This window comes from Eptesicus fuscus, chromosome 9, assembly GCF_027574615.1.
Source record: "Eptesicus fuscus isolate TK198812 chromosome 9, DD_ASM_mEF_20220401, whole genome shotgun sequence".
NCBI lineage: Eukaryota > Metazoa > Chordata > Mammalia > Chiroptera > Vespertilionidae > Eptesicus > Eptesicus fuscus.
Genome location: NC_072481.1, coordinates 53,285,688 through 53,307,864, shown reverse-complemented (window position 1 = coordinate 53,307,864; position 22,177 = coordinate 53,285,688). Strand labels below are relative to the sequence as shown.

At 36.8% G+C, this 22,177-nt stretch overlaps 1 protein-coding gene across 1 annotated transcript in view; it reads right to left on the bottom strand.

Annotated features, from left to right (window-relative positions):
- Window positions 1-20,987, bottom strand: part of TNNI3K (TNNI3 interacting kinase) — a 308,489-nt gene extending 287,502 nt beyond the window's left edge. The window contains exons 1-4 of the mRNA XM_028142435.2: window positions 20,948-20,987; window positions 20,250-20,358; window positions 2,870-2,955; window positions 1,713-1,810 (exon numbers count right to left, since the gene is read on the bottom strand). Coding sequence (XP_027998236.2) covers window positions 1,713-1,810; window positions 2,870-2,955; window positions 20,250-20,358; window positions 20,948-20,987 — 333 coding nt within the window. The remainder of the gene's footprint in view (window positions 1-1,712; window positions 1,811-2,869; window positions 2,956-20,249; window positions 20,359-20,947) is intronic.
- Between the last annotated feature and the right edge of the window lie 1,190 nt (window positions 20,988-22,177).

Genomic DNA, 22,177 nt, shown 5'->3' with positions numbered 1-22,177 from the left:
CTGGCCGGGGAGCAGTTAGGCATTGATCAGGCTGGCAGGGGAGTGGTTAGGGGGTGATCAGTCTGGCAGGCAGGCGAGCGGTTGGGAACCAGCAGTCCTGGATTGTGAGATGGATGTCCAACTGCCTGTTTAGGCCCGATCCCACTGTGGGGATCAGATTGGAGAGGGTGCAGGCTGGGCTGAGGGATATCCCCCACCCCCGTGCAAGAATTTCATGCACCGGGCTTCTAGTATTCTCATAAAGATTGTAGCTCTAACTCATTCAGAACCCATTTGTGTGGTTGTGTCAGGGTAAATCTTAGGAAAATTACCTAATATGGAAAAAATCTCCCAGACAGATTCAGAATTTATGGTTTCACATATTGCCACGACTAGCCATCAGCATCTTCCTAGTCATCAGAGCTCTCCTACTTTCACCTCTTGTCATTTAGCAGGAAAACCATCATCAGACACTTTTTCCTACACCCTGAACTCCCACTCCATTCCAGTTTTGCAGAATGACTAGTAAGTATTAAAGACTACTTAGCACTTACCTGATGCTTTCTCCCAGAAGGAATCAGAAAAATTGACTAGGCATTGACAGGGATGAAAAGGGATGATCATTAGAGCACTTGCACTCTGACTCACAGAAGTATGTGAATCTGAATCAAGGGGGATTATGGCTCTTTCCCCACAGTGGTAAACTCTCTAAAGGCTGGGAAGGGGTAGAGTGCAAAGTGATCTTGACATAAGCAAACAGCTGCCCCTCCCCCCACCTGCACATACAAAACTGATATAAAATCATATCACAGAGCACTGAAATTGACAAAGAACAAAATATGCAATATAACAAGGAGTGTCTGAAAGTATGACCCACTGTACTTGATTTTAATCATTATTCTAGCATCTACTAGAAAATCGAACTTTAACCTTTTCTATAAAATAAAACCTATATGCAACTCACTGGATTATTTTAATGGTTAAAGAAATAATGTATATAAACCTATTGTGATATTTAGCTCATAATAAATGCAGAGCAAGTAGAACCTTATTATAATTAAAGAATGAATAAGTTACATATATTTAACTTATATAAGTATGTATTTATGAAAATCTGAAAGATCTATCTCAACACTGAGTACCCCAGTTTTTCCAATCCACTTTTCCATTTATTTTCTGATCAGATACTGAAATTAGGTTGGAACATGGGACTGATATAAGGAAATAAATAACTGGAGCAAAAGTAGAAAATTTAAAAAAGGAAACTAAAGGGAACCCCGGAGATATTTTTTTATGAAGGAAAACATGCAGAAAAAGAATGCAACTTCAATGTGCTTCTTTCATGAATTTTTCAAATGCAACCTCATTCCCGTCTGCACAGAGACAGCTTGGTCTCCTGGTAAGGAGCTCTGGTGAGGGAACCAGATTGCCAGGTCTTCATTCCTGGCTCACCACTGCCTAGGCATGTAACCTTGGAGACGATAGTATTCCCTCACGGAGTTCTTGTGAGAATTAAATGAGTTAAATATATAAAGCATTAAAAAGAGTATGTGTCTGGTATTTAGATGAAACCTACTCAATAAAGAGCAAGAAGCCCATCCAGTATTGTAATATTCTGGTCACTGTTAATGTTTTCCATCATTACTAATTTGAAAAAAAAAAAAAAAAAGGAGCCTAAAGATACACACACTCTTGGTTCTCATGCAATACTTATTGGAACAAAAATGCTGTACCTTGTAAACTGCCAAATGCAAGGCTGTAAATCCATTTCTTGTCAGTCGAGATGGGCGGAGCCCTTTTAACATAAGGGTTCTAATATGAGACTTGTTGCCTTAAAGAGAAAAGTTTTAAAAAGGTTAAACTGTTGAGGGGGTAGACTAAGTGATTTTAAAATCTCTCTGAGTTAATGGTAAATGTCACACTGATGTATGACAGTGTCAGATTGCTGTTCTACAGGCCATTTTTAAAGTTTTCTATTAGTTGACAGCCTTACTTAGTAGTGAACATTTCTATAACACTTATAAAACTTTGTATCAATGCCGTGCATTTAATGCATTTGTGTTACATTGTTTTATTTAGTGCTCTCATCATCTGATGGTTTTAAAACATAAAAACATGAAAAATCATCTTAATAAACAATTAGGGGAAAAGCTTAGATAAAAATCTAGTTGTACAGGAATCTTTAGAACATCATTAGCAGTCAAGCTTATTTGGACCAAAGCAGTCTAATCAATCGATTTGACAGAAATGGTTAAGAGATCTGATGAAAGTCAATACTTATACATCAGTATTCTATTTAAAAAGCTGAGTTCAATGAATGCTAGTTTGAATTAACAAAAATAAATATTAACTATTAATTCATTAATTAAGTAAATATATTGAGTACCTACTATATGCCAGTTACCATCCTAGGTGTTAGGGATACATGCATTAGTGAACAAAACAAAACATAAGTCCAATTAACTCTTAATCTTCCCTTTGGTCAGTCTTCACTTTGAGATTTTATCCTTGGCATTTATTACCTTCCACATATCTTACTGCAGATGGTGAAGCAATTGCTTGATAATGTTTTGAGTACTTCTGAATTTAACCTAATCCCTCACTAGCATGCCCAATTCTTCAAAATGCTCTTTGGATTTCCAAGCAAGCTAGCTGAGTGACTTGGTTCAGGGTAGAAGCACAGTGAAACAAACTCAGAGCTAAATCAATTGGAATATCTGCCTGGTATTTACTGCTTCAACTGAAGATTTTCAGAGTTGCAGGGGCAAAACAAAAGAGAAAATTGAGTATAAATGGAATTGTCTTGTAGATGATTAAGCAGCTCAAATCACTGACCATATACTAGTATATGTACAACTAGTTTATAAAGTATTGAGCTTCAAGCACTCACCTCCACAAATGCAACATAAATGAAGCAGAGACAGTCCATTTTCTGTGCGGTAATTTAAATTAACTTTACTGAAGGCATCATCAGAGCTGAAAAAAAATATTTTACAGATGATAAATTTCATCTTTTAGTTTATTATCTTTCATTTGAAAAATTATAGAAGGGTATCATTCTATCTAATAAAGAGGGAATATGCTAATTGACCATCACACTCTCACAAAGATGGTGGTGCCCACAGCCACAAGATGGCGGCGCCCAGTCCCTTCAGCCCCACCGGGGTGGCAGGCATGCGGCACAGCCAGGTCTGCCTCCAGGCAGGTCCGGACACACTGCACGCCTGCTTCCGGAGACCCCCAGTCCCCTCAGTGCCCCCAGCCATCCAGGGCCGGCACGAGGCACAGGCAAGCCTCAGATGGCAGTTGCCCAGCCACCCAGAGCCGCCTGAGGCTCAGGTAACCAGGGCAAGCCCAAAGCTTGCACTGCCAGCAGTGGCAGCAGCAGAGGTGTGATGGGGCATTGCCTTCCCCTGATTTCCAGGTCGCCTCTCACCCCTGAGGGCTCCCGGACTGTGAGAGGGTGGCAGGCTGGGCTGAGAGACCCCCCCCTCCAGTGCATGAATTTTCATGCACTGGGTCTCTAGTGTTACTATAAATTCAGAAGTATATCTTTTCTAGGATTCTTTTGTACCTAGAAAATGTATTTTGAATATATCTCTGTATAAAGAACTGTAAAATCAAGATAAAGTAATATTGAAAGTTTGAGAGACCACGTTAAAGATTCATGCGCACAGTCTGTTCTGTGTAAAATTTGAATGGTTCAGGGCATCTTGATGAATTAAAATTTATGTATATATAGAAAGTATAGACATTTGAAAATAAAATATTTCCTTCACACTCAACATTTCACACCATAGTTATGGAAAATTTCAAGAAATCCACTCCAAAAAGAAAAGAAAAAAGTCAGCATCTGATAAGAGACTGGGAAAAGAATACACTCCCAATGTATTACAAATTCTGCCTGAAGCAAAGTTGCCTTGTACTCTGACTGGGTCAGGTTTCACAGATAAAGAAGGTCTAAACTCTGATAGTGTACAGGCTCAGATGAAAGGAGTAGTGTTAGTGATTTAATTAAGGAAAGCCTTGCCTTGTCTGAACAAAGACTATTGCCCCACAATGGCCCTGGAGAGCTATAGGTAGCCTTTGGAGAAAAAAAAAAAAAAGTAAAGCTAAAATTGTTGACCTCCTGAGGTCCTTGGTACAGGATGGTTTTCAGTAGAAATGATGGGATCATATCCTTGGCCTCACAGGTCAATTTCAAGGTGCCTCCTGCCTATTTAAATCTCTCAAAGCTTCAGTGAGATAGCATAGTCTTTGGTAAGTGAGCCTTCCATGTCATTTGTAAAGTACTTACACTTAAAAGATACTGTAAATTCCGGATGTCATCATCAATGCATCCAGTTAAGAACTTCAAAACTCATTGGAATTTTGAAATAGAAAAAGAAAAGGTATTATTCTCCAGGGTTCTGCTAAAAAGAGAGAGTCTCTAAATCTGGGTACATTGGAGGATCTCAGTGAAACACTTTGTAAGCAATGGCAAGTCTGGTGGTTGTTTTCATAGATGTGGGGATATTCCAGAACTTTTCCACCCTCCAAACTTTCTGCGTTTTCACGTTCAACTTCCCAACAGCAATGCTGTTGACCATCCTGGGAGTACCAAGGACCTCAGGAGGTCAATAATTTTAGCTTTACATTTTTTTTTCTTCCAAAGGCTACCTATAGCTCTCCAGGGCCATTGTGGGGCAGTAGTGTTTGTTCAAACAAGACAAGGCTTTCCTTATACCTCATAGCTTGACTTGTTTAGAATGCCATTTATAGAAGTAAAATGAACTCCAATGAGTCATTTTTACTAATGTTGGTAATATAATATAGCAAGGAGCCCAGGATTTCATGAAATATAGTTAACCGAACTCACTTCTATCTGCACTTTCCCCCAGCTCAATGAAAATTGGGAGGGGGGGGGGAATGACTTCTGATGAAAATACCACTATTTTAAATGTCTATCTAAAATAAGCCTAATTATAAACAATATAGCTATTTTATATGTGCAGTACCTTTACAAAATAATGTGTGCAGTACATATTATAAAATGTGTGGCCTTTTCCTGAGCCTGACATTTAAACTCTCAAAGCCAATTGCATTGGAGATGTCTTGGAGAAATTAAACTATTAGGTAGTACAGAACAAAGTGCTCTCAGCAACCCATGCTTGGAAATGCATCCACAAAGGCCTTTTTCGTGAACGTGATTTCAAATAGTAAAGGTTTTCTGAAAAGCTGAACTCTGCTTTTAAAGCTGGGTGGATTGATTTTTTTCTCTTAAAGTTTGTAGGACATCAGTGTCCTTAAATAAAAAGGGGAAATAACCTGTGACCAGTAGTTGATGAGGCTGATTGGCAATAATTGAGCCTGAAGCTTCAAGAGATTTATTTAAATAGGCAGGAGGCACCTTGAAATTGACCTGTGAGGCCAAGGATATGATCCCATCATTTCTACTGAAAAACATTCTGGGAGTACCAAGGACCTCACAAGGTCAATAATTTTAGCTTTACTTTTTTTTTTTTTTCAAAGGCTACCTGTAGCTCTCCAGGGCCCTTCTGGGACCATAGTCTTTGTTCAAACAAGGCAAGACTTTCCTTAATTAAATCACTAACACTACTCCTCTCACCTGAGCCTAAGCTTGCTTTCACTTTTCTTCCTTGGTCTTTCCATTATCCAGCAAATGAAACACACAGGAAGATCACAAGACAGAAATCAAAGTATTGGGGTGGAGGGAAGACAGGGAAGCATCCTGTTAAATAAAGAACTATATAAACTTCAGGCAAAGAGAAAAACAGGGAAGGAAGCACTTTCTTTTGAGCTAACTATACTGAACTTAATACTAAAAGAAGAAAAAGCTTGGGGGCTCCTATGTAGCAATAAATCCTTAAGGAAATTAGTTTTTCAACGTGTGCCTCTAATATACATTATATAACTAGGGTAGGGGCCCGGTGCACGAAATTCATGCACTGGGGGGGGGGGGTCCCCTCAGCCCAGCCTGCCCCCTCTCGCATACTGGGAGCCCTCAGGGGGTGTCCTGAGAAGCGGGCCTAAGCAGAAGTCTGGCCTCCCTTTGTGGGAGATCACCGGGCTAATCAGGGAAAGGCACCAGCCCCATCACCCCGCTGCTACAGCCACTGCCAGTCACCGCAGCCACCAAGGTGTTTTCATCAACACGGACTCCAGTCCCTTCACCAAGAAAAAATGACAACTTTCTTTAGGCATTTTCAAGATGTCTCTTTCATAGGATATGACCTTTCTTTCTTTCTTTCATTCTTTATTTCTTTCTTTCTTTCTTTCTTTCTTCCTTCCTTCCTTCCTTCCTTCCTTCCTTCCTTCCTTCCTTCCTTCCTTCCTTCCTTTCTTCTTTCTTTTTTTTTCTTTCTTTCTTTCTTTCTTTCTTTCTTTCTTTCTTTCTTTCTTTTCTTTCTTTCTTTCTTTCTTTTCTTCTTTCTTTTCTTCCTTCCTTCCTTCCTTCCTTCTTTTCTTTCTTTCTTTCTTTCTTTCTTTCTTTCTTTCTTTCTTTCTTTCTTTCTTTCTTTCTTTTTTTCTTTCTTTCTTTTCTTCCTTCCTTCCTTCCTTCCTTCCTTCCTTCCTTCCTTCCTTCCTTCCTTCCTTCCTTCTTTCTTTCTTTCTTTCTTTCTTTCTTTCTTTCTTTCTTTCTTTCTTTCTTTCTTTCTTTCTTTCTTCTTTCTCCTCATCTGAGGATATGTTTCCATTGATTTTTAGAGAATGTGGAAGAGAAAGGGAAAGACAGAGAGAAACATCAAAGTGAGAGGAACACTTTGATTGGTTGCCTCCTGCATGAGCCCTGACCTGGGCCCCAGCCAGGGAGGACCCTGCAACCTAGGTACATGCCCTTGATCAGAATCTAACCCAGACCCTGCAGTTGGCAAATCTAGGCATCATCCACTGAGCCAAACCGCCTAGGGCAGGATATGACATTTCTTAGCCTTCCAGCATCGGACCTTCGTTTTTTTTCTCCAGGAGTGTGGTGGAAAATCCCTAGATCACCTTTTTGGATTCTTATACCCAAACTACTAAGAATATTACCAGTGGCATACAGGGAGCTTAGCCAATGAGCGGTCAGAAGAGGTGTTTCCTCTGTAGTTCACACCTATCTCCTCCGATCTCCAGCTCCACCCCTGCCAAGGCCTAAAGCCTCGGAGACTGGGCAGGCCCTCCCCCTGCACCCCAGATCCCTCCAATTGCCAGGTCCGCCCCTGCCAAGGCCTAAAGCCTCTGGCCGAGGCTAGGGCCCTGGGCAGGGGACCCCCAGCTGGCTCCAATCTCCCAGCTCCACCCCCGGCCAAGGCGTGGCCCTGGGCAGGGGACCCCCAGCTAGTGCCGATGGCCCAGCTCCGCCCCCGGCCGAGGCCAGCAAGGACAGGCAGAAAGCTTGGCTTCCTCCATTGCCAGGGAAACCCAAGCCTCCCTCCTGCTCTCTGTGCTGCAGCCATCTTGATTGTGTTTATTTGCATATTCGCTCCTGACTGGCTGATGGGCGTGGCTTGTGGGTGTAGCGGAGGTACAGTCAATTTGCATATTACTCTTTTATTAGATAGGACAATATCTGCCGTATTTTAATGTTTTAAAAGTAGAAAAAGTCATTTCGTCAATGTAGGTAATTCTTAAAGCTTGGTCCTTATGTTTACACCAGGATTAAAATAATACCCTGTTTCTGCCTTTTAAGTCGTTTTTCTTTTCTTTCTCCAATTTGGGCAAGCTATTTAACCTCTTCAAGCCTCAATTTCTTCAGTTATAAAATTATTAAAATAACACATAAGACATTGTGTTGTGAAGAATAAATGTGGTTAAGTGCTTACTACAGTAGCTGGCGCAGTATATGTTACCCACAAATAGTTATTTTATTGTTATTACTATTGTTATCAAGTCCACTGTAAATATTTGGCTTTTCTTTTGTAATCTGACCCTTCCATGAATTTTAGCAAAATTTTCAAACCGAGTTTTATTGTCAACCTCTCACATTTGATGACCTGTAAAATTTTCTGATTTTCACAATTAATTCTATAGATACAGTGTTAAGTATTTTATGCTCACAGTAACTCTGTTGGATTTTCAGAAAATGTATGACCTTTTCTTCCCTGTTTTTAAAAATGGCCACCAGGTTGTGACAATAACACTTATCAGTGATTCAGAGCAACTGCTAGAATCACAGTTTCGTAACACAAGTCCAGCGACATCATAAAATAGGGAAACTACCGGGTGTTCAAAAAATTTATACACATTTTGAATGATTATAAAGCCAGTGTTTATTAACATACAGTTAGTTATCAAAATTTAAAAGAATCTACAGAAATGAATAATTTTTTTTGTCAATGCCTGTTTTCAAACTGATGACCCATTCTGGTCCAGGCACTGCTGATAACATGAAGCAATGGAATCGAGAACATCAAGAATCATTTTGTTCGGTATTTGTGTGCCCTCAATTCATCTACTGTTGCCGATTCTGTGTTGCAAATTTTAGCTTTTATGTATCCCCATAAAAAAGTCTAGTGGCATTTTGAATATTTTTTCTAGGTGCCTTATATAAGTAGAATCATAGATTATTTGTCCTTTTGGGACTGTCTTATTTCATCTAGCATACTGTTGTTCTCAAGGTTCATAGGTTCATCCATTTTGTTATGTGTCAGAATTTCCTTCCTTTTTAAGGCTGAAAAATATTTCATTATACATATATATGTTTGCATATATATATCACATTTTCTTTATTCATTCATCCATTGATGAACATTTGAGTTGCCTATACCTTTTTGCTATTGTAAATAATGCTGTTATGAACATGTTATATGAAAATCTCATTTATTTATGATTTATCATAAAGTCCTTGTCTGGTTTAGATATTAAGTTATAATAGCCTAATAAAATTAACTAAGAACTAAAAAAAAAGTCTAATGGCACTTTAGGTTAAATTTTCTTGGTTCAAAGCTTAGTCTGGCTTCACCAATTATTTCAAATCAGTTAACCTGAAAGGGAGTGAAAATTAAGTGTGTTATCAGCTGTTAAAGTGTGTATACATTTTGGGGGACACTCTATATTTTCAACAATGGAGATATTAAAAGAACAATAAATCCAAATGGGGAAAAATAGGTTGTACTTAAAATCATTTTATCATTCAACCCATTATTTAACTTTGCCAATGCATTTGGATCAGTCTGGCATAATACCTACTGAATACCAACTGTGTGCCCCACCTTGGTTCTTAATACTCCCTTCAGATTGTTTTCAACAGTCTACTTGATATAAATTACTTATTAATTCCTGGATCTTTTTTAGTGCATCTGTTTTGGGAACATACAAGTTAGAGAGAATCCTGCAACGGACCTGAGCATTATTTCTGATCTCTACTGCTCCTATCAGCCTTGCAAAGAAAGTGAACACTAAATAAACTGAAAATATAAGATGCTAAAGTCCACTGCTTTATTAAAAAAAAAAAAAGAATAACAGCAAGTGAATGTCTACTCTTTACATAAATAAAATTGAAAGCAGGAATTATATTTGAGTTTTTATTTAACAATCATTTCTTAGCTCCTTAGCTCACTGAATCTTTTAAAAAATTAATTGATTGGTTTACAGAGAGGTGGGAGGGAGGGAGAGAGATTAGGAAAGAAGAGAGAGAGAGAGAGAGAGAGAGAGAGAGAGAGAGAGAGAGAGAGAGAGAGAGGGAAACATCAATTTGTTGTTTGACTTATTTATGCATTCATTGGTCACTTCTTGTATGTGCCCTGACCAGGGGTCAAAACCGAAATCTTGGTATATTGTGCGTACACACTAACCAATTAAAATACCTTGCCAGAGCAGCTCACTGAATCTTAAACTAGACTTGACCATTCTTAAGTGATTCAGTATAATACAGTTCTAAAGAGCTCCTCGCTCAAAACTGAGCTGTTGCCTGTTGCTTTGTTCTGCTGTTGAATTCTATCCTCCTTGAATTCATGCAACTTCTATTAATTCCAACAAAATGAACCAACAGAGAATAAACTCTCACAATATCTGGCAGTCAAGTGCAATTTTAATAGCACAATTTTTATCTTAACTTTAATAACTGGAACATAATTTTTAAAAAGAGTTACTTTGAAACTATATTTGAATCCTAATTCTCACTTCCCATTAACTTCTAGCTGAATGTTTCTGTTTTGATACATGAAATTAAAACGTTCAAGATTTTAAAGCAATCATTCCTAGGAGAGATATTTAATTTTACTTTATTTTTCCTCTTCTAAAGCAACTGTGTATGTCAACTTCACTGCCAATTGAGCATCACTTATGTATTCTAATACCCTACACTAAATTTATTTTTTAATTTCCCCTTACATTTTTCATCACCTACCATGCCATACTGTAATTTAACATATCCTAATGAGTTCACAGTGCTTGCTGGGGCATAAATGAAGTTCCTAATTAAAATGAAGTCACTATTATGAATACATTTCTAAGTCTCTCCTTAATCATTAAAAAATTGTAGTTCTGTACCCAAAGGTTACTTTCTTTCTTGTAGCATAATGAACTCTTTTCTTAGTCTTTACCTTTTATCCAGGAAAGTAGGCAGTTCTGTGATCCAATTAAACTTCCTTCTCATGACCTCATCCTTTCAACACAATATCTGACATGACCACCAGTGGAAACTTTCAAAAATATAACATTTCAACAGTTGGCCAAAAAATAATACATTACTGTCCAAAATATTCAGATAGGTAGACACATTTTTTTAAATTAACTCATTGTTTGAAATTTAAGGAAAGACCAAGGGAGGTAGAAGTAGGTAAGAATTTGTTATGGATCATCTAGTTCCCAAATTGATAATTTAGGTTTCAAATGGCTGGCTGTAAGTTCCTGTGTAGTTCTCTGTGGATGCTGCTGTTTTCCCCAAAAAACAATAGAAATAGAAAACAATCATCAATAAGATCTTTTCCCAAGATATATCCTAAGGAATATATCTTGTTTGTCTGATATCTTCCAGATCAAATCTGAAAACTAACAATATGAAGTATACTCATTCATTTATTCATTCATAGATACAATAAACAATTATTGAGATATGGTGGAAGATAGAGAAAGAATAGCTAAGGATGATAACATTGGGACAATAATAATTCTTATCTCATAGGATTTTGAGGTTTAAGTGGATAAGACCTCATAAGGCTTTTGTAAATATTAGCTGATATAATAATTATTTTTACTGAAGCATTCATATTAATTATTTTATCTTTTTTATTGTTTTGCTTTGCATTTGAGAAGGGGAAAGGGAAAGAGAAAGAAAACATGGAGGCAATGTGGGCTAGAAAAGAAAAATAGAGGGAAGATAAAAGAGGGAAAGTTAGCCCTAACTGGTTTGGCTCAGTGGACAGAGCATCAGCCTGCGGACTCAAGGGTCCCAGGTTTGATTCCGGTCAAGAGCATGTCCCTTGGTTGCGGGCACATCCCCAGTATGGAGTGTGCAGGAGGCAGCTGATCGATGTTTCTCTCTCATCGATATTTCTAACTCTCTATCCCTCTCATTTCCTCTCTGTAAAAAAATCAAAATATATTTTAAAAAAATAAAAAGAGGGAAAGTTAGAGTGAGGTAGCAAGTTAGAGAGACACAGAGAGAGAAAGAGACAGAAATAGAGAGTGAGCGATAGAGAGCAAGAGATTAAGATCAAGCTGCTTCATAAGGTTTTTACACAATATTCCTTTAAATTTTTATTCATAACTAATTTTTAAAATATATATATTTTATTGATATCAGAGAGGAAATGAGAGGGAGAGAGAGATAGAAACATCAGTGATGAGAGAGAATCACTGATCGGCCACCTCCTGCACACCCCCTACTGGGGATCAAGCCTGCAACCCAGGCATGTGCCTGCCTGGGAATTGAACTGTGACCGCCTGGTTCATAGGTCAATGCTACACCACTGAGAAACACTGCTCAGGACATAACTGATTTTAACTAGGCAAAGAAGAAAAGAAGTAGGAAGGTAGGCAGTCTTGGGCAATGTGAATTAACTTTTTTTGGTTTGAGGTCTTTCTGTTGGTGCTGCTGTGTTTTGTTTGTTTGTTTAATTTGGCATATAATCCACTCATCTGCTGATGGGCAAATTACTGTTACTCTAGTTTACCTTTCAAAAGATGACATTCTTCCCTCAATATTCTATTAGCAACTTGATAGAGACTTTCACTCTTCTTAGATAAGCCCCGTCTGCAATGCTTATTCATTTCATAATAGCTAAACTTCATAATTGGCTATAGTTCTGTAAAAGTAGATGTCTTATTTGGAGGATAAGTATCGTGATCTGTAGTTGGGCCCAGAAGAACTTTTCAGGGAGAAAATAAGAAGTAAGGTGCATCTCAGAAAACCTCCTTAATTTTTTTTCTGTTTTTAAAATTTTCTCTAAATGTTGCAACATTTAGAACAGCATTTTCTGACTATTTTTGTTCATTTATTAAACCTAATCAATTTAAAGTGAGATATTGTCATTATTGGCCAAAATATAGCTACTCAATGTCAAAATATATTAAAATGAGAAAAAATAGGGTTCTTTTTCTTTCATTATTTAAAATTATTATTGTCTAAAGTTTTACATATGTCACCTTTTTCCTTGATTGACCCCCTCCCCAGCCATTCCCACCTCGGGCAAGCCCCCACTGCCCCACTGTCTGGGTCCATTGGTTATGCTAATATGCCTTTGGTTGCTCTCTAAACAGCCATTTGTCTCTGGATCTATTCTTGTTCAGCAACTTACGTTGATCATTATATCTCACATATGAGTGAGATCATGTGATATTTATCTTTCTCCGACTGGCTTACTTTGCTTAGCATAATGCTCCAGTTCCATCCATGCTGTTGCAAATGGTAAAAGTTCCTTCTTTTGTATAACAATGTAGTATTCCATTGTGTAGATGTACCATAGTTTTTTAATCCACACATCTGCTGATGGGCACTTAGGTTGTTTCCAAATCTTAACTACTGTAAATTGTGCTGCTATGAACATAGGGGTGCATATATCCTTTCTGATTGATGTTTCTGGTTTCTTGGGATATAGTCCTAGAAGTGGGATTACTGGGTCAAATGGGAGTTCCATTTTTAACTTTTTGAGGAAACTCCATACTGTCTTCCACAGTGGCTGCACCAGTCTGCATTCCCAAAAGCAGTGCACGAGGGTTCCTTTTTCTCCACATCCTCGCCAGCACTTGTCATTTGTTGATTTGTTGATGATAGCCATTCTGACAGGTGTGAGATGGTATCTCATTGCTGTTTTGATTTGCATCTCTTAGATGATTAGTGACTTTGAGCATGTTTTCATAAGTCTCTCCGCCTTCTATATGTCCTCTTTTGAAAAGTATCTATTTAGGTCCTTTGCCCATTTTTTTATTGGATCATTTATCTTCCTTTTGTTAAGTTGTATGAGTTCTCTGTAAATTTTGGAGATTAAACCCTTATCTGAAATATCATTGGCAAATATGTTCTCCCATGCAGTGGGCTTTCTTGTTGTTTTGCTGATGGTTTCTTTTGCTGTGAAGAAGTTTTTAATTTTGATGTTATGTAGCAGGATACAAAATTAATACGCAAAAATCTATGGCCTTTTTATACACCAATAATGAACTCACAGAAAGAGAAATGAATAAAACAATCCCATTTACCATTGCACAAAAAAAAAAAAATAAGATACCTAGGAATAAACCTAACTAAGGAGGTAAAAGACATGTACTCGGAAAACTAACAGGATATGGAAAAAAGGATAGAAGAAGACATAAACAAATGGAAGAACATACCATATTTATGGATTGGTAGAATCAACATTATTAAAATGTCCATACTACCCAAAGCAATCTACAGATTCAATGCAATCCCCATGAAAATACCAATGGCATATTTCAAAGATCTAGAATAACTCTCCAAAAATTTATCTGGAATAAAGAAAGACCCCGAATAGCCACAGCAATCCTGAGAAAGAAGAACAAAGTTGGAGGGATCACAATACCAGATATCAAGTTATATTATCAAGCCACGGTTCTCAAAACTTCCTGGTACTGGCACAAAAACAGACATACAGACCAATGGAACAGAACAGAGAACCCAGAAAGCCATTATGCTCAATTAATATTTGACAGTGGAGGCAAGAGCATACAATGGAGTCAAGATAGTCTCTTCAATAAATGGTGCTGGGAAATTTGGTCAGATACATGCAAAAAATGAAACTAGATCAGCAACTTACACTATACACAAAAATAAACTCAAAGTGGCTAAAGGACTTAAATATAAGACGGGAAACCATAAAAATCCTACAAGACTCCATAGGCAGCAAAATAGCAGACATATGTCGTAGCAATTTCTTTACAGACACAGCTCCTAGGGCAATGGCGACTAAGGAGAAAATAAACAAATAGGGTTCTTTTGATTATGTGGACAAGTCATGGTTTTGTAAAATTATAACTTCTCTGGAGTATGGTGATAGTGATCCAAATTTTATAATATAGATTAATCAGACAAAAAGATTTACAGTGAAATTAGCAAAACAGTGTTCTAAAATTGCTAATGACTTAAAAGCACATTGAAACAAAATAATTTAATTAGGAACCTTTTAAAAATTGCATGTGGCGCTCCACTACATAAGTATTTTTCAAAGATCCTAGAATAGTAAATGTATCATCAGACAGTGGGAGTGGGGGCATAAATATATTCTATGTTCTACTTCCACACCTGGGAACAATTTTGATACATAGGATATAGCAAAATTGTGGAGTAGCATGGGAAAAATGAAAGTTTTTCAAAGATAATTCTGATCTATACCTCTTTCCCATGCCCAGGTTGAAAACCAAGATAATGAAAATTGTGAATTAAGTAGAGTTGAATGCAATCCCAGCACAACCATACCAGTTGTGCAGCCTATTTAACGCCAGCTTTATTTGATTAGACTCATTTCTTTGGGTATAATAGGAAATTGCAATATCTACTTCATAGTATTGTTAATATAAACAATGATGAATAGTTTTTAACTAACATTTTTTAGTATTTACCATGTGCCAGTCACTGTGCTAAAGCACTTTACATATGCAGGAGTTGGCAAAAGTAGGTTCACAGTTCTGAGTATGCAAAACAGTTTTTTCTTGTATTATAATTTATTTACTAATTACTGTGTTATTTATTATTATTAACCTACTTTTGCCCATCCCTGTATACATTTAGGATTATATGAGCTAATACATATTAAAATACCATGTAGCATGCCTAGCATACAGTTGACACTAAATTTTTAGTTTGTTTTTCTTTCAATTGCTATACAAATAGGTATCAGAAATAAATAAAAAATATAAATGAAGTTAAAAAAGATAAAGAGGCTGTCTTTAGTGAACACATATATTAGTAGTTAGACCTGTAAATGGATAACAACACCATGAATTAAGTGCCATTATATTGATTAACGCAAAGATCAAAGAGAACATAATAGACAAAATAATCAGACAATGGTCCTCCACTGTACACTTCTGTCTTCCTTCTCTAACTTCTATTTTTCCTCATCTCTTCCCATCACCCAACCACTAGCTCAGCAAATGTCAAAAGTTATGAGTGAATGCAACTTTATTGTGGAAGATAAAGGAATATTCCATTTCCATTCCTCTTCTTACTCATATCAATTTCTCATTCCAAAGGTGCCATAAATTAAAGCATAAGCAAGATAATGCTTTAGGTCTTTCTGTCTTTTTAAAGTTTAATGCTATATTGTTCTGTACTATATTATGGGTGAAAGCTATACCAAGAGACTATGTATTTGAGCTGACAGGAAGAAGCCTTGGTGCTCTATGGTGAGAAAGGCCTCTTAATGAACAAAATGAAGATCTACCATCAATGCTATAAAGAAACTTGTCAGCAAATGAAAACAAAACAAAACAAAATCCAAAATTAAACCCCAGAAGAACCTGTTTACCTCAGTGATGCTCCACCTGTTACTCTTGTGTTAAAAAAAAAACCTTTTTTTTTTGGGGGGGGTGCATCTTTTACAGTTTTTCTGCTATCTTGTTTTAGAGAAAGCCTGATATCAGGCAGCATAACACAACTGTTCATCACAGGAATACTCCTTACATTGTGTAAAACATGAATAAAGATGAGAAAGAGAAATATTTTAACACATATTTGACACCTAAAATGTCCTACTCATTTAAATGTGATTTTGTACAATATTATAGTTTATCTTCCCAAATACCCTTAAGATTTTTGTATGTGAGCCAGTGAGTGAGACAATTTCTATTCTCAGTACTCCATTCTTTTCTTTCCTTGTCATCCATCATTTTATTCTAGAGGAAAGAAAATTCTGTGAATTTTGCCCTAGGCACGATTGACTTTCTTTCCTGGATGATGCTCTTGGCCTTGATGGGATCAGACAAAGCAGGGTACTCCTTTTTTCTGTTTGTTTGTTTGCTTGCTCCATTAACTCTCTGGAGATCATACTAGTTGCCAGCTTTCTGTTCTCATGTTCTGCATTCCTTCATTGATATCACCTCAGGCAGAGTTCTCAGCGTAACTCTGATATCTCCCTAGAAGTCTAGTTTTCAAACTTTAGCAGAAGTATCGTTTTTAGCATACAAGTATTACCTGGGGAGCTTATTAAAAATTCAGGTTTCTGGAAGTCATCCCCAGAGGTTCTGATTCATTTGAGATGGGGTGAAACCATGGAATCTAAAATTTTAGCAAGCACTGCCGGCTACTCTACGTAGGAGGTGCGTAGCCCTTGGAGAAACATGATCCTGGGCTCTGGTAATCCTCTCCTTGGCTTCATTATTATCACTTCTGGCTAATTGGATGTGTCTGTGGCTTCCTTAATGGCTTTAGCACCAGGCTACCAGTCTTCCTTTCTACAAAATGCCCTACCATTATTCTCAGGGAATTTGACATCCAGTTTGATGAGCCTTTTAATAGAGTGCCTAAAAACTCGTTAAATCTCTTCTGATCACAATTTTTAAAATTTATATTTTGGAATTTTGCATAATATTGAAGTGCTCTAACATTTTACATTTTTACTTTTGAAAACACCCTCTTCAGATAAAAACATTTTATCTAACTTTCTCACCTTCTAACTTTCAATAAACTATTTGTTACTCCCATTCGATAATAAAGTCTTCGGTCTTTCAAACTGCCCTATTTGTCCAATCAATCATTGTAATGAAAACCTTCAATTATTCAATGCCTATTGTGTGTTAGGCCCTGTACTCAGCATTTAATTGACATAATTTTGCAGATAGCCTGTGAGGTTATTAACCTCATTTTAAAATATAAATAAGGCTCAGGATATTCAGTAAAATATCTAAGGATATATAGTTTGTAAATAGAAGAAGCTAGATTTAAAACTGTTTGCATGATTGCAAAACCCTTAACCTGACTGACATAGCTTTCTTACTCAACTTACATAAAATGGTCAAGATGTTAGTTTTCCTTGCCTCTTCTTCACTTTCCATGGTTCACATTTATTCTTGCCTATATATCTTTGCTGGAATGCTTTTTATCTGGAATGCTTTTTAAAATCAATGAATCAATCAATACCCCAAATCTTTATTTTATATATTTTTTTTCTACTTGGCCCTTGTCATAGACTGTCTTCTGTGAATTATTTATATACTAGAGGCCCAGTGCACAGATTCATGCACCGGTGGGGTCCCTCAGCCTGGCCTGTGCCCTCTCGCAATCCAGGACTCCTCAGGTGATGTCAGACTGCCTGCAGGGGATTGGGCCAAAACCGGCAGTCTGAGATCCCCCAAGGGATGTAGAAGTGCCCGAAGCAGCAGGCGGCTGGGGAGGAGCCTGAGCCGGGCACCATGCAGCTCCTGCTCATCCTGGCCCCACTGCACCTGTTGCTGCAGCTGCTCAGTAGTGCTGCCGCAGAGGCGGGAGAGGCTCCTGCCACTGCAGCTGCACTTTCCAGTGGTGAGTCAGGTGTCTGGCGCCCATTGGTCAGCTGAGTGGCGCTCCTGCTGTGGGAGCGCATTGACCACCAGGGGCCAGCTCCTGCAGTGAGCATCTGTCCCCTGGTGGTCAGTGTGTGCCATAGTGACCAGTCAAATGGTCGACTGGTTGAACGGTCAACTGGTTGCTTAGGGTTATATATATACGTGTGTGTGTGTGTGTCTGTGTGTGTGTGTGTGTGTGTGTGTGTGTGTGTGTGTGTGTTTTCTCTCAACCAGATTTTGAAGTCCTATAACAAGAAGCAGGTATTACAGTAAGAAAAGCTTTCTCTAACATTATGCTCAGTGAAATAAGCCAGTCAAAGACAAGTACCATATGATCTCACTCATATGTGGAATTTAATAAACAAACTGAACTACCAAGCAAAATAGAGACAGATGCATAGAGAGCAGACAGATAGTTGTGGGGAGTGGGAGTGGCCATGCTAGGCAGGGTGGGGAGATTGAGCAAAAAAGAAAAAAATAAGAGTGGACTAATGGACATGTGGTGATTGGTGGTGGTGGAGGGTGATGAGTGGAGGGCATAGATGGGCTAAAAGGTGATGGAAAAATTAAATTAAATTAAAATTAAAAAGAAATTCAATATTAAAAAACACACACACAAACAAGAAAAGCTCTCTCTATGGAGTCACAACAAACTTGCTACAAATCACAGTGCCAGCACATGATCTAAACAAACACAACCTCTCTGTTCTTTAGTTTATTATCCACCAGAAATATTATCTTCCATTCATGATCATGGTGAGGATAAATAATGTCTTATATTTGATGTGTCTAGAATAGCACCTTAAATATAGCTGGCACAATACATTTTCTACTATAATCTCCCTGCTGCTGATTCTTTCCTCTCACCTCCAATACTAATCAGCAAAAAGGCGGTCACTTTTATCACATGTAGTGAAAATGTAGGGAAAGGCAGCGATAGTGGGAACTGTCGAAATAGCTGCTTGTTGATGTGGTATGAGAGAAATATTTACATCTCAAGCCCACTGCTTAATCCTTAAAAAGATGTTGTTGTTGTTTTTTAAATCAGGCTTGATATATTTGTATAATATTTCCTTAATTAAAACATAAAAATAAGGTTTTGACTTTATAAAATTGGGGAAAATCTCTTCAGTTGAATCACATTTCATTATGTATATTTATCTTAGTTAATAAAAGCTAGAGGACTTATGATTAAGTTCTATATTCATATCTCTTTTCCAACAAAATAAATGTGTATGTATAAATCTATTATACCAAAGTACAAGTCACATCTTTACAGGAAATTTAAGTTTCCCCATATCTGAGCAAGAGATAATACTTGCAAAAGTCAACTCAACCCAGGGTATCTCATCACGTGTGTCAATGCTGAGTTAATCATTTTGTGCCAAATAAATAACAGAAGAATATACTATTTCCCAAACCATAAATTGAACACTTATGAAGGCCCTATGAACCCCTAACAAATTTCATATATGCTATATTATAACTGGATAATTTTATTTGCCAGTTATGTGAGTTTATTATGTTTACTATATCTGAAATTTAAAAATATAATGTCATTTTGTCATTGCTTTATAATTGTTTTCCAAGTAACATGGAGTTCTTTGTCATGAGGGCATTATATGACTAACACAGCTGTAAGTGAACATGACTAACTGGCCTGCATGGAACTGTGTCTCAGTCAGGCAGCTAACTTAAACTAATGTCCTCCCCACCCCCAATGCATCTAGTTTCTCAAGGCCAGATTCAATTTCTCCATAAGGATGCTTGCATATACTAGTATAAGGGTCTGACCCCCTTTTCTGAATGTTTTATGTGTTCCAAGGTTGTGGCTCTATGCCAGATTATTTTTCTATTATTACTTTAGAATAAAACCCACTGAAAGCCTGAAGCCAATATAACTCATTGTTATATGATTTTTCAGGGGCAGAATAATAGTTCCATTAAGAGACATCCTTTCAATGTCAAGAGACCAGAGGGTTTGTTAAAATTAGACTTAGTCTAGTCGTGCAAAGAAAACAATGTGGCCAATATTCTGCCACCATTAGGAAAAGACGTCTTGTTTGTTGCTGGCATGGCTTACAAGAAAGATCTAATTCCAGAGAAGATTATTTGCATCAGCAACAGTATTCAAAGGCTAGCCCTTAGGTTCCTCTCCTTTTAAACTTCAGTAATTGGAGTGTAGAAGCCATGTTTTAAGGATATAATCTGTTTATATGGTCAAGAAAGGATAACTTTACATTCTAAGACTGAGAACATGACTGGATAGGGTTTTGTTTGTAAATATATAGAGATGTATTTTAAACAAGATAAATAATGAAGTCACTTATACAAAGAAATAATAACTTTACCCAAATATGTGCCTTAATTCTGTAAATTCTTTTTCTTTGATCTGCAGGTCATCTTCTAATCTTTCTATTATAATAACATAAGATTCACTGACCTTTTTTTTCCATTCATCTAGAAAAAAAAAAGGGATAAACTCATAATTTAAATTGTCTTGCAAAATGTAAACACAGATCATAATATAGAAGTAATTAAAACTTTTTTATTCTTAATTCTATATACTTAATTTAAATTACTGACTGTGAGCTTAAAATGCAGATGTTTATATTTAAAAGGCAATCATATTGAATTGAAGTGATTAAGAACCCATTTGATATTGGATAATACATTTACATAAAATATATATTTGACTTATTTCATTGGATTTAATCGCTTTTTAATTATAGCAATCTCCAGTTTCTAGAAAAGAGTTTTTTTGGTTCTAAATACTAGGTAGTTAAGATATAATTCTAAGATCCCTATATTCAGCAGTATTACAATTTTTTTCCTACAATATTATACATAGGAACTAATAATACATTTTTGTAGTAAATTTGTTTTCTCTATTTCAAAAAATTAATTTGAATTCAGATAATATTCATAACACTTTTGTATAATATATAATTTTATCACCTTTGTAAAAATTAACAAATATTCCAAGGAAATGTTAATTATCTACAACTATTAATGAACCATATTACATTTAAAGATATAAAATATTTACCAGTGCAAGTTTGGGTTGGTCTAGATTTATAATTTCCCATTTGTTAGATGTTTGTTCTTTTCCCCAGTGCAGTTCCTCACATTACAAGATTCCAAGTTCAAGTGCTGTAACAGTCCAGTAGAAAAATACTTTGATAGTCTGGCTAAAAATAAGCAGACTACCAAATGGAATGTCACCCAATAGTTACAAAGAACAAAATAGTGTGTACTTTCAAGGGTAAAATCATAAAGGAAATTAATCAGCCTGTTTAAAAGTGCTGTATCAAAAATAAATAGTAAATGTTTCAATAGGATTATTTGCCTCCATCAATTGATTACCTACCCATGTATACTTTAAAAAATATTTTTAAATCTTTATTGTTGAAAATATTACATATGTCCCATTTTTTCTTCCATTAACCCCTTATAGTCCACTCCGGCCCCCAGTCGCAGACCTCCACCACCCTATTGTCTGTGTCCATGGGTTATGCATATATGCATTTAAGTTATTTGGTTGATCTCTTCCTACCCACCCACCCATCCACCTCCACCTTTCCTATGAGATATATGCTTTTATGGGGACTCGGTTCTTTAATAGGCATATCTAGAAAGTGATTCAGTTATATATGAGGTCCACAAAGAACTATAAAAACTACCTCAGATTTTCTTTCAGAATCATTTTCTCCTGAGCCAAACTCATGGCAGTTGGAGAAGAGCGACTGTAATAGAATTTACCTCTACATATAAATAATGAAAACCCATATCCTATGTCATGTTACTAATAGAAATGATTGCAAGTTTTTCCTATATTAAAGCTACAAAATTATGTTTGTAAGAAGAAATTTTCAACAAAAACCATGATTTATTTATACTAATTATTCTTCATGCTGACCTTAAGAATCATAGATAAGAATCTAAGACACTGAGTTTTACAAAAAACATTTCATAAAACAATGACAAGAACAATAAGAGTACAGATTGTGGATGAAAAAGGGCCACATGGTAACCTGACTAACTCAAGGAGGGCCTGCCCACACCTAAAGTAACCACAAAGGATGGTCTGAAATTAAAAACCTTTAATTAAAAGGCAGTTTACGGTGGGTAGTTCCGTCCTAGGCCAGTATCTTCCCTGACAAAGATCAACTTTACTGAGCCTATTGTCTTTTTGCATCTAAGACAACATACCTGAGGAATATCAGAGTAATTTGTAACTTCCCTTTTCTTGGACCCCTCAGAGCACAACCAAATGAGC